At 39.8% G+C, this 13,747-nt stretch overlaps 1 protein-coding gene across 2 annotated transcripts in view; it reads left to right on the top strand.

Annotated features, from left to right (window-relative positions):
• The window catches only part of USP32 (ubiquitin specific peptidase 32), a 207,809-nt gene extending 195,090 nt beyond the window's left edge, over window positions 1-12,719 (top strand). For both annotated transcript variants that reach the window (XM_080825818.1, XM_080825817.1), the window contains exons 29-34: window positions 231-351; window positions 5,195-5,386; window positions 7,527-7,815; window positions 9,021-9,445; window positions 9,867-9,959; window positions 10,425-12,719. In XM_080825818.1, the coding sequence (XP_080681944.1) occupies window positions 231-351; window positions 5,195-5,386; window positions 7,527-7,815; window positions 9,021-9,445; window positions 9,867-9,959; window positions 10,425-10,598 (1,294 nt within the window). In that variant the 3' untranslated portion in view covers window positions 10,599-12,719. The remainder of the gene's footprint in view (window positions 1-230; window positions 352-5,194; window positions 5,387-7,526; window positions 7,816-9,020; window positions 9,446-9,866; window positions 9,960-10,424) is intronic.
• The last annotated feature ends 1,028 nt before the right edge of the window (window positions 12,720-13,747 follow it).

The following is a 13,747-nucleotide window of genomic DNA, read 5'->3' as shown; positions in this document are numbered from 1 at the left end:
TGTACTGAAAAAAGCAGAGACTTGAGAAGTGATAAGCATGCTTCCCTGAAATAATAACAATTATATTAATATATATTCATGCATTGATCAGTCTTAAGTTAGAGGCCCATGACAGACTGTGAACCCAAGAAAGAAAGGGAGAAGTAGAAACGGAGAATATTTCTGATAAAGAAAATTTGGATTCTTTCATAATGACTCCATCCTTCAGTAGATCATTTTCCTCCCTTTAGATTTTGCAGAGGCTGTAAAATTGATTGTGGGGAAGACAGAGCTTTCATCGGAAATGCCTATATTGCTGTGGATTGGGACCCCACAGCTCTTCACCTCCGCTATCAAACATCACAGGAAAGGGTAAGTACTCAGGGCCACCATAAGATGGTGATTGTGATTTGTGAACATTTTCCCAGTTTAACTGTATTATGCCATTTCTATTTTATTTTTTTTTTAAAGATTTTATTTATTTATTTGTCAGAGAGAGTGACCACAGGCAGACAGAGAGGCAGGCAGAGGCAGAGGGAGAAGCAGGCTCCCTGCTGAGCAAGGAGCCCGATGTGGGACTCGATCCCAGGATGCTGGGATCATGACCTGAGCCGAAGGCAGCTGCTTAACCAACTGAGCCACCCAGGCGTCCTTGCCATTTCTGTTTTAGATGATCTAAATCATGAATCAGAAGAATATTCGTTGGTATTCTCTATAGCACTTAATATACTGGCATGGTTACATGGATGTTTTAGTTTTCCCACTTCTGGAGTTGTATTGGGGCCTTATATTTCAAAAATACTAATAATAAGTAAATCTGGAAACTCTGGGTATAATTAAGATGTTGTATTGTTTGGCCATCACATACCAAGCAATAAATCTCTCTCTGCCTGTTCATTCATTATTATTGAAGCTGCCACATTTGATAACCACTGTTACTTAGCTCAAAGGCATCCCAGGGCTAGAGGTTCTTAGTGGGCATGGTGATCAGAAGAATTTTAGAGAAAAGATTGAATGTTTCAAGACTGGGCACCTAAGAGTACATCTCAATGGCTATTCTTACACTTGGCATTCCTCTACTGGCAGAGCAGTTTTTAAATTTGGAAAATAATACTTCAAAAACAATACTAACTCCATTCCTAAAAATGTTTGCCAAGTATCATTTGAAGGGTAATTTGGCTAGGTAGCTTGTGGATAGAAATATAACGAATGTGATAGAGAAGTAAAAGGAACAGAATCAAAGGATTTTTTTTTAGTCACGTGAAGAATTGTAGTGGATTTACATTTATGTGGCTCTTGATGGAAATTTCCAGTGTACAATCTAAAAAACTCCAGAGGACATCCTGCTTTTAGAAAGAAGGGCCTGCGTGACCTGTTCAGTCTCACCCCATTTCCACTTTCAGTGATGCTCTTAGGATACCATGGAAACCAACTTGCTGTTGAGATATCCTGCCTTGCTAGGGACTGGGGCCACATGACTAATTTCTTTCTTTATAATTTCTCTTCCTACCCATGATTTCTGCGTGTGCTTGGGGAGTCACGTAGACAAAGGAGATCCCTTGGTTTAAATTGACATTTTTACCCATATATTTTATGTTACTTTATCCCAGTGATTCTAGGAATTGATTCTAGGGAAATACTCTGTAATTTGCTGACAAATCTTCATCATAATATTTTTTAGAATAGTAGAAAAATTTGAAACAACTTGTATTTGTCCTACATTACAAGAATGGCTAAATAAAGCATAGTGTATTAGCTGGGTAAAATATTACACAGTCATTGAAAACAGTGATTACCAGGAGTTTTGGAGGGGGTGGTATTTAAAAGATGTATTTATTTGAGAGAGAGCAAGTATATGAAGGAGCGGGAGAGAGAGTCTCAAGCAGACTCCACGCCAACCTCAGAACCCTGCACGGGGCTCAGTCTCATGACCCTGAGATCATGACCTGAGCTGAAACGAAGAATTGGTTGCTTAGCAGACTACCCAGGTACCCCATTACCAGAGATTTTTTTACTGTCATATATGGGAAAATACTTAACGATGTCATGGGTTTTTATTTTAAAGCAAGGTATAAAATTGCGTATACTGAAAAATCTATTTGATATAAAGCAATACTATTTAGGAAAAGGACAGAAGAAAATCTGCCAATATTTTGATAGTGTTTATCTTTGTATTAAGAATATAAAAGGGGACAGGGTACCTTGAGACTGGAGACTCTTTCTTTCCCTTTCCCTCTGCCCCTTCCCACTCACACACTCTCTGTCTGTCTAAATAAATAAATAAATAAATAAATAAATCTTTAAAAAATATATCTGTATAAAAGGGGGGTGGGCACCTGGGTGGCTCAGTTAGCTAAGTGTCCCACTCTTGGTTTCGGCTCAGATTATGATCTCGGTTCAAGCCTTGCATTGAACTTCACACTGAGCATGGAGCCTACATTAAAAAAAAAAATAAAAGAAGGGGCGCCTGGGTGGCTCAGTAGGTTAAACTTCCGCCTTTGGCTCAGGTTATAATCTCGGTCCTGGGGTTGAGTCCCACATCAGGCTCTCCGCTTAGCAAGGAGGCTGCTCCCCCCAAACTGCCTGCCTCTCTGATTACTTGTGATCTCTGTCAAATAAATAAATAAAATCTTTAAAATAAGCAAATAAATAAATAAAAGAATATAAAAGGTTCCCTGCCTTTTTATATTTTCCATCTTTTCCAAATTTCTTTGTAAATGTTTTATTTGGTAAACAGGAGAAAAGGCAATTGCTCTTAGTCTTTTTCTTTTTCTTTTTTTTTTTTCTTTTTCTTTTTCACTTGTTTAGACCTCACATTCCTCAGTAGGTAGTTGAACTAGATAGCTTCTTATGTCTCCCTCTTTCTAATAGTCTTATCATGTGAGGAAGCCGTGACTTTATTCTTTATGTTTTGTGTTAAGGATGAGCTTTCAAGCAGAAGAAGAAAGAGGGTGCCAGTGAGTGATTTAAATTATTCGAATAGTGGTAGAGGATCTGGGAATGGATCCCAAGAGGTAAAAAGGGAATCTTTGTCATTTGGGAAAATTTTATTGATATTGGGTTTTTTTAATCAGCCTTCCTCCCTGTCTCCAGTAGCCTGTGTGTTCCATAAGAAATATAACAAATAAAGATCAACATTCATTACTAGCTTCCTGCAATTTGTGGTTGTCCATAAAGCATCCCTGATAGAGATAATGTTTCACCAGCTAAGAAAAAAGAATATTACTGTTTTTCTACTCTGATTCTAGCAACCATGATGCAACATATTTTCTTTTGAAGCATGTCAGTTTTTCTCTCGAATGACCAGCTCTAAAGATGATGAAAGTTAGTATCAGAAAAGAAGTCAGTGACCTAAGGTCAAGCCAGATTTCTCATTCCGGGAAAAAAAAAACAAAAAACTTTTTTCTAAGTTCCTCTTTTTATAGATCTTTAGAAATGGCTGGTGATGCAATGCTGAAACCATTAACTGCATGGTCAGCCCCAGCATTTGACAGCCTGTGACTAAGCTATTCTCTCGTGTAGGGAAAAAGTCACACATGACAACCTCTTGTAAACCGAATGTCCTGAGCCATGCCAGATTGTAAGCTAGAGAGCTCAGTATTCCCATCATAAGTTCAGGAAGGAAAACAGAAAGGAAGTTTCCTCAGGCAAAGAGAACAAATTTACCTCTGGATGGGGTGAGTATTAAGTTCAATAAATGGACGTGTGTGCCCTTTGCCAGAAAGAGACACACCTATTGTTGGACTTGGTGTCCAGACCTGGGATGAAAAGATCACTGTATGAAGTCTCACAGTAGCATTTGTAGTCCTGATGCAATGTGTCACCCACTGTGGCAACCAAGAATGGAAGAGGGCAAAATTCTTCCTTTTCTGTTGCATTCTAGATACTTCCTCCTCTCCTTCTTCCTGATCCCACACTACCTCCAACACACATACTTGCACACCTATCCACCTCTGCTCTCTCTCTTACATGTATGTCTTTCTCACTCCAGAACCTAGTGTGCTGGTTAATATGATCAGAGAGGTTTGGGCAGGTATTAAGGGCCTTCTCTTAAAGTTTAGCACTTTTTGAAACTGCTCTTGCTTTTATTGCCATCTCTTTATTGCTGTCTCAGATAAAAAGGCCCCAGGAGGCAGGAGACAGATGATACACTTGGTATTCTGATAACTGTGTTACATGGCACCAGTATGCAAATGAGTTCTATCCTGTGGGGTTTCATGCTCTCATATGTTTATGGCGAGTTTTTCTGTACCCTTTCTGATCTAATCCAGATCTGGCATTTGTGTCCCAGTGATATTTCTCCTAGCCTCTTTAAAGCCTGCAGCCTGCTAATAATGTCTTTCTGGTTGAAAATGAATGGCTTAACTTAAGAACTCCTGGCTTGAGGGTGAGCGCACATGTAAGCTGTTTTAGGATTTCAAAATTGTAAAATAGAGGTGTAGTAGCCACTAGTCGCATATGGCTGTTGAACACTTAGAGATGCCTGATTTAAGTTAAGGAGGATTGTAGATTCCAAAGACTTAGTAAAAAAGACTCTAAAACATGTCATCAATAATTCTTTTTTTTTAATTTTTTTTAATTTTATATTTTTTTATTTTTTTTAATATTTTAATAATTTTTAATAATTTTTTTAATATTTTAATAATTCTTTTTTTAAATATTTTATTTATTTATTTGACAGAGAGAGATCACAAGTAGGCAGAGAGGCAGACAGAGAGAGAGGAGGGTAAGCAGGCTCCCTGCTGAGCAGAGAGCCCAATGCGGGACTCGATCCCAGGACCCTGGGATCATGACCTGAGCAGAAGGCAGAGGCTTAACCCACTGAGCCACCCAGGCGCCTCTGTCATCAATGATTCTTGTATTGATCACATGTTGAAATGTTTTAGATAAAATACATCATTATAATTAAAAAATTGTAAAACAAACAGGCAATTCTTTGTTTTTGTCATTTTGAAGAGTTCAGAGAATATTCAAGAAAAGCTGTTATGGTCATATAAATAGAAATTTGATCCACGATGTTATTGATGTAATTTTGGAAGTAAATGTACAAACACTGCATTTGCTCAGACTCATTTGAGTCGTGTTTTCTTTCTCCTCATGTAGAATAAAATGAGAATCAGTCACCTAACAGATGATGCCTAGCCATGGGACCATTTTAAACTCCCTCCTTCCCTCCCACCCCTTCTGCCATTCCTTTTGTCCCCTCCATCTGCAGGTTGTCGATGAGCATGAAAGTGTGGAACAGAGTCGGCGAGCACAAGCTGAGCCCATCAACCTGGACAGCTGTCTCCGTGCTTTCACCAGTGAGGAGGAGCTAGGGGAAAATGAGATGTACTACTGTTCCAAGTGTAAGACCCACTGCTTGGCAACCAAGAAGCTGGACCTCTGGAGGCTTCCCCCCATCCTGGTATGTTACGGCCCTACCTCTGAGAGAGCAGGAGTCTGGCATAAAGGAAGGAAGTCATGCACAAATAGGAATTTTACGACTTCTGAGAATAAAAAGACCTTTCCTGTGACAGTGTTCAAAACACTTTGGCTATGCAAGGTTTATGTGTTGCACCCAGATTAATTGTTCTGCACATATTATACTGCCAGTTCCTGCTCTGAAGGAGCATACAGGCTAGAAGGAGAGAGAAGTCATACAGACCATTAACTATAGTTCCATGCAGTGTGTGAGAAACGCCGCAGGTTGTGCCTCCTGGTGAATTCGAACTTCAGGAGAAGGTGAAAGCACTTCTGGGTGTAGAGAGAGAAGCTTAGGCCCTTCCCTAGAAGAGCCGCTGAGCCCGATCTCCAGTCCCACTGTGTTTGGTCACCTGGCCACAGCACAAGCACACAGGTGCACTGGGGCCTGTGTCTTCTTTTACGTGTTATTTACTACTTCTGCCTTTTGCCTCATAGAGAAGATGCTTCTGTTGCTTGTTAGGAGAGTTTAAGTGCCAGATCTTCACATTCATTTAAGGAAGTGTTTTTCCTTAAGGGTGAAAGTATCATATCAAATGTGACTGTAAGGCACCGGTATATTTTAACCAGACCTTGTGTGTATTTTTTTCTTCATATCTTCTTCCTACTACTCTGTGAGTCTCTAAATGTGGGTTTTCTTTCCTTGGACCAGAACAACTTCAGAGGAAAAGATGCAACAGGAAATTAATAACATAAATTAGCTAGCTCCAGTGTTGGGAACTCTGGGAAGAGAGGAGAGGGGCAGGGGGCAGGCTTGGGAGAGGTAGGTGGGAAGGGAGAAAGTTAATTTTTAACTGAGGTGTAATTAACATGAAATTAAATGCATAGATTTTAAATGTCTAGCTTAAGGAGTTTTGTGGGTTTTTAAAAGATTTTATTTATTTATTTGACAGAGACAGACACATTGAGAGAGGGAATACAAGCAGGGGGAGTAGGAGAGGGAGCCTGGGATCATGACCTGAGCTGAAGCAGACGCTTAATGACTGAGCCACCCAGGCACCCCCAGTCTGAGGAGTTTTGATAATTATATATACCTGTATAATAATCACACAGAACATATGCAGTAAAGGCATTTATATAAAAAACTGTTTTTGATGTCTTTAAAGAATAATAAAGAATATATGTTATGTTGAGAGTTTGTTGGGCTTCTGTAGATCCATATGCCAGTATATGGAAGGGTTTCTCTTTATAGACACAGTAAATTGTTAGCATTTACTAACATTTAGGGTAAAGGTAGCCACTCAAAGATCTACACTCAAAGATCTATTATACAACCACTCTAGGTTGTATAATAAACTGTGTAAGATTAGAGGAATTTGTTGCTCTTGAAAAAGAAAAGAGAAGCCACAAAGGAAAAGGGAGATTCTTATGCTTTTTAGGACAGTGAAACTCCCTGGTAATAACTAAAGGATATGGTAAGAAATGAGAGGCCTCCTACTGGAGATTGGGTAAGTTTCACCCATTTTTCTTCAAAACATTCAGTATAGTCGTCTGTCTTCATGACAGAAGTATATTTGTGATTGGGTCTTCTCTGATGTTTGAAAAAGGGAAAGGTCAGTTTGGGTCACAGGTCTAGGAAGCAAGGGAAGACATGCAAATATGGGCCCCTACGATGTTGCAGATATTTGGGAAGAATTTAGGATATGCACAGGCTATGAAATTACGGAGATTATCATGTTAGCTATGGATCTAAAGGCCAGTGGCCCCACTGATAACTCTGTTACATAATAAAACATATTCTTTTAAAAAAAAAAAAAACTTACATATTCTTGAACATTCACATGAATTAGACTTGGGGGGTTTTTTTGTTTGTTTGCTTTTTTTTTTTTAAGATTTTATTCATTTACATGACAGAGATCACAAGTAGGCAGAGAGGCAGGCAGAGAGAGAGAGGAGGAAGCAGACTCCCCGCAGAGCAGAGAGCCTGATGTGGGGCTCGATCCCAGGACCCTGAGATCACGACCCGAGCCGAAGGCAGAGGCCTTAACCCACTGAGCCAGGGTGCCCCAGACTTGGGGTTTTAAATGTAATTTTGTATCTTCTGAACCCTTTAATGTAATTTTTTTCTGCCTTTGCTTCTCTAGATTATTCACCTTAAACGATTTCAGTTTGTAAATGGCCGATGGATAAAATCACAGAAAATTGTTAAATTTCCTCGTGAAAGTTTTGACCCTAGTGCTTTTTTGGTACCAAGAGACCCGGCTCTCTGTCAGCGTAAACCACTCACACCCCAGGGGGACGACCTCTCCGAGCCCAGGGTTCCAGGAGGAGATGTGAAGAAAGTGGACGCTCTGAATTCAGCTGGCGAAGAGGATGTCCTCCTGAGCAAGAGCCCATCTTCACTCAGCGCAAACATCGTCAGTAGCCCTAAGGGTGAGGAAGCCTGGGGGACTGACAGCACCCAGATCTCACCCTCATAGGGGCTTTCCTGGGACCCCTGTGGGCTTCATGTTTCCCTCTGCCTTCCACTCTGGAGCTTGATGAGGTAGAAGGAACCCACCTCGAGTCAGACCTATCTAGGTTTGAGTCACCTATGTGACTTTTAGCAAGAGATGCAGCCTCTCTAAATCTGTTTCCTCATTCATAAAAGTTCTCAGAGTCTGAAGATTTGCTACATCAGAAGCGAAGCACCATATATGCCTAATATCTCTGGTGATCATGAATGATAGTTGTCATCCTTGTTCCTACAGCAGAGATTCTCACAGTGTAGTCTGGGAACCCCTAGAGGGTCTCTGAGAGACCCTTTCAGAGGGCCTGGAGGAGCAGTATGATTGTCATAAAAACTACTAAGACAGTATTCACCTTTTCGACTTTTGCTCCCCAAATGTGTAGTGGAGTCAGAGCCACCATGATATGTGATGATACATCAGTGAAATATGTGCTTATGTATTATATTTTTTAATTCCTCAGTTTTAATTTCTAATATGATTAATACTGATAGATATAACCCACATAAACAAAAGTTCTACAGGTCTTCAGCAATTTTTGAGAGTATATAAGGAGGTGAGGGAGGCTGTGACCAAAAAGTTTGAGACCCACTAACTTACAAGATTGTGTGAGAGGTAGAGATAGTAGAGAGAGTTCCCAGTATTGTGCCTAGCAATAGTAGGTGCTTAATAATTGGTGATCGTGTTTTTTAATCTAATGTAATGAAGGAGGATATGTATTTTTAATATGTCTTAGTCTCCTTGTTTGTTTTGACCTGAATCTGACCTGTTAATCTTGTCTTTATTTTATTTTATTTATTTTATTTTAAATCTAGTATAGTTAATAAACAGTGTTTTATTAGTCTCGTGTACATCTTTCTGCTGTTTTTATTTTTATCTCTCTGCTCTTTTTAAGTCCCTACGTGGTACTTTATGTTTTCAGGACATTGCTGCCTGTGGGAGCTTGGCCTGAGGAAGACAAGAATGTTACTTACTGGCTACAAAATAGGAATAAAAAGTAGCTGGTCAGAGCACCCCTGTATTTGCCTTTATGTGTGCACTTGTGAAGTTGGCTTCAAAATTAGCATTTGGTGGCTGGTTAAACTTGTGGCATTTGGTTTTATGAATCTTTTCCTTCTCTTCTTTTCACAGGTTCACCTTCTTCAACAAGAAGAAGCGGAACTAGCTGTCCCTCCAGCAAAAATAGCAGCCCTAACAGTAGCCCTAGGACTTTAGGGAGGAGCAAAGGGAGGCTCCGGTTACCCCAGATCGGCAGCAAAAATAAACTGTCAAGTAGTAAGGAGAACTTGGATGCCAGCAAAGAGAATGGGGCTGGACAAGTTTGTGAGCTGGCTGATGCCTTGAGCCGAGGGCACATGCTGGGGGGCAGCCAGACTGAGCTGGTCACCCCTCAGGACCATGAAGTAGCTCTGGCCAATGGATTTCTTTATGAGCATGAGGCATGTGGCAATGGCTACAGCAATGGTCAGCTTGAAAACCACAGTGAAGAAGACAGCACTGATGACCAAAGAGAAGATGTTCATGTGAAGCCTATTTATAATCTATATGCAATTTCGGTAAGTGATTTGTTACATGGTTTGCAGAATGATAGGCATTTCTCTATGGTTCATTCATCTTCATTCATCAGTCATTTTTTTCAGGGCCTGCTTATTTGCTAGGCATTGAACTTGGTGATAGACAAAGTTAGCAGGGGATAATCATGTGATCATAATTGGAGTCACGGGTTCAAGACATTCACACTTATGTACACTTAAGGAATTTTTGCCTTTCAAAAAATGGCTACAACTATAAAATGGTAGGATTTGGAGCTTTTAAATTTTGACTCTTCTGTTTTGTTTTTAGAAAACGGTAGGTGATTCTAAAATATTTTTCTTAATCACTTAAGTGATTGGTGTTTTCCTAATTGGGTGCTGGTACCACGCCCTGGCCAGACTGCTGTTAACCACTAACATATGTCTACTTTCTTCTCTCTTGCAGTGCCATTCAGGAATTCTGGGCGGGGGCCATTATGTCACTTATGCCAAAAACCCAAACAGCAAGTGGTACTGTTATAATGACAGCAGCTGTAAGGTAAATATCCCCAGTCTTTGAATAAAAGAAGCAGAAATGTCAACAGATCTAGGGGACATTTGTTTAAATAATGGACTTTGTCCCAACCAGGAAATAAATCTAGCTAGAGTCAGTATATAGGTGCCTTCAGTATTAAAGGAGCAAAAGTGATGTGCAGAGTAGAGAATGAAAACATGAATGGTGAGGGGGAAAAAGGTATTGGTTAATGAGAAAAAGTTCTTTTGAGCTATTAGGATGTGATGGGTTTTTGTTATTCTTTTGTCAGTGGTCATAATATTTTCCCCAAAGCAAACATTGAGAATAATAGGACTTATTTTAGGGCCAGTGTCAGGCAGCCACAATATCGAATTGATTGGAAGCAGTTTAGCTTAGTAATTAAAGAAGGTTGGTGCTCCCTTCCCTAGCAAGGATTAAGAGCCAGCATAGGGACGGCTTTTTTATTAAAGGCTTTTCTTGCCCCTTCAGGAACTTCACCCTGATGAAATTGACACCGACTCTGCCTACATCCTTTTCTATGAGCAGCAGGGGATAGACTATGCACAATTTCTGCCAAAGATCGATGGCAAAAAGATGGCAGACACGAGCAGCATGGATGAAGACTTTGAGTCTGATTACAAAAAGTACTGTGTGTTACAGTAGAGCTGCCACTCTGGCTGCTAGACAGGCTGGTGGTGAGGGAGACGGCGCCCTGTAGCTGACATTTGGCAGAAGCGTCGCTGAAAAGCAAGCTAAATGTAGTTATTTTATCCTGTGACCCTGAAGCACAAAATAAAAATCCTAATTAAAATAGCGGTTAGCATAACAGTAGTAATACTTTGGTTTGGAAGTGTCTCACACAAGCTCTCTGGTAGAGAACTTTTCAGGCAGAGCCCACCATTAGCCTGTAAACAAAAGGGTTTGGCACCAGCCACCTGGGACCAAATAAGAACTAAATTGTGCTTGTCCAGATATAAACAAACATGTAGTGAGTGTAGAGTTTACCAATAACCATAACAAAATGCTAAGAATTTCCTTGGAATCAAAGTCAAACAAAAAATTGTAGTGTTGTCTGGGGACGACATGATATGCTACCTCCTTTTTCCTGAAGTTTTATTCCATTATATTGACAAGATGGAGAAGCAAGATCAGAAGGTGTGCAAAGGATTCTTCTGGCATGGACACAACGTTTTTCTATTTATTTTTTTAAACTATTTCCCCCACTCTTTCTATGCCTTTCTTGCTTTTCGTTTCTGTTGCTGTGTTCGTGTTTGAGACACAACCAGTCGTTCGTGGCAGAGGCATATAGGAGTGGTCAGTTCAAACGGGAGACTTTCTTAAGAGCTGTGTGCCTTCTACCCAGGGCCGTGGTCGGAGACCCTGTAGGGGAGAAAGAGCATCCTGGGAAACCCAGCTAAAGTAGCCCTGCACTTAGAGGCGTCTTACCTTGAGGACACTTGAAGTGTCCTCACAAATGGACCCCCACCCCTGCTGAAGCGCGGTAGAGTAGTTGTGCCAATATTTGCACCATCTCTCATGCCCACATTGCACAAGAGCTTCTGAGAAGGAAAGTGACATCAAAGGTAGATGGCGTTTTACAACTAGGGGCTGTTTGTTCTTTGTTTCTTTGTTTTGCACTTTAAAAAAAGAATACATGCAAATGAACTTTTTAAAACATGTTCATATTTGATGGCTGTAAGGGCTATAAATTAACTTGAATAGGGGGTATTTTGCCCCATCATATGAAACTTAAAAAAACAAAACTCATCCCAGGCACTGATAGTGTGTATTTCTAATTTAATTGGTGGGTTTAGGAAGCAAGCTTTTATTTTGTTTGCATTGTCCTTCTGTGTGTGTGTGTGTGTGTGTGTGTGTTTTCTTTTAATAATTTCACAGTAGTGGTCATCAAAAGTTATGTTTCTTTGCTCGCTTAATTTTTTTTTCTCTGATAATTCAAAACTGGAACAAAAGTATAAATGTTATTTATTTCAAGCATCATTTTCTCCCCCCTGTGTTGTTTTTAAATATATATGAAGTAAATATTTCCCCTTTTTCCCAGGCTTTTTTCATTCATCTGGACCTTGGAAGTGACTCTCATTAATTGTCAGATTTCATTAACTTCCCTTCCTCACAGATAGTAGGTACCAATGTAATTGAGCATTTGTGTTCTGATATCTGAGGCCGGTTATTATCCAGTTCTTCTCAGAGCATTTGGAAAGGTTGTTTAAATGGATTTGTAAGTTGAAACCCTATTCAGAAAAAGACTGTAATTACAAGTAAGAAGGAATGGCCTAAATGGTAAATATGATGAAGTCAGACAAAATGCAGGCTTTATAGTTCATGATTTCAGTATATAAAAATCTGTCCATTTCTACCTGGACAAGTCCCATGAAAAAGTGGAAGATTTAAAATAATTTCCTTACAGATGTTTTATTTAAGCAGGTAGCACAATCTACTAATGTTGTTTGATCTGTGTTTGTTATATTGGTTGTAATTAATTTTTTAATTCATGACTAGCAGAAAATTATTAACTATTAACTACATTCACCTTGTAAATTACTGTATAAAACTTGTTGACAATGCACTGACTTTAGAAAGATGTTAATGTACATAAATAGAGTGTAAATAAAATAGTGTTGATGTACTGAAATATGAACTGTATAAAAAAGTATTGGTAATTGTATATGGAGTGTACCTGTTTATCTGTAACTATTATCCAAACAAATTAAATACTGTGGATGCATCTATGTGCTGTTTTTCCTCTATACAAGTAAACACCAGAAAAGTCAGATTTTTCAGCCTTTCTGTCTGTAGTAACCCTGTTTTATTCTCCTACTTGAATAATACCTACCTGACAATAGAGTGGATTCTCCATCTCCGAAAGAACCAAGAATGGAAACCGTTGAAGGTAGAACAAGATCCCTGCTGTGACCAGGTGACTTGATTTAAACTTTGCTCACATCCCTATTAAGACATTGTTTGGAAGGCACTGGTGTTGGGGGGAGAGGGTGTGTATCCGAGCTAGTGGTGAATGGAGACCTGATGAAGGAGATCTTAACAATAGTTTTCTTGAAGATTAAGAGATAAGGTGAAGAGGTAGACTTAACCATTGAGTAATGCCTCACATGATCCTGGCTTTCTAGGGGGCACTGTGAAACCAGGGATATCCCTGGGTTGTCTCTTTGGGAGGTCACCAAGGAAGCAGTTGGCCCTGGGTCCTTCACCCTTAGTCTCTCTTTGTTTATCTTTAAAAATAGAATGCCTACCTCTCGGCCTTATCTTAAGTAAATGAAGTATACAAAAGCCTGCCGGTTCCTTGCTAAATGCTCAATGAATGTGGATTCTTACCCTGTGAGATTCAATCATGTTTTGCCAAGAGGTTTTTTTACTCTTGCTATTCTAATGCTAAAAGAATTTAATAGCTCTTTGATCAGATTTTCAAAAACAGGAATACACATTAAAAATGTAATAGAATGAAACATGTTGAATCAGCAGCAGTGGTGGTAGCTTGTTTAAGGAAACAAACACAAAAAGAATCCAGAAAGCCATCGAAAATAGGGCTCCTGGGTGGCTCGGTTAAGAGTCTGCCTTCGGGGGCGCCTGGGTGGCTCAGTGGGTTAAAGCCTCTGCCTTCGGCTCAGGTCATGATCCCGGAGTCCTGGGATCGAGCCCCGCATTGGGCTCTCTGCTCAGCAGGGAGCCTGCTTCCTCCTCTCTCTCTGCCTGCCTCTCTGCCTACTTCTGATCTCTGTCTGCCAAATAAATAAAAATAAAATCTTAAAAAAAAAAAAAAAGAGTCTGCCTTCGGCTCA

Source organism: Martes martes (assembly GCF_963455335.1).
Source record: "Martes martes genome assembly, chromosome: 16".
Lineage (NCBI taxonomy): Eukaryota > Metazoa > Chordata > Mammalia > Carnivora > Mustelidae > Martes > Martes martes.
Note: the sequence above shows the minus strand (reverse complement) of the source record. Positions and strands in the feature narration are given on the sequence as shown.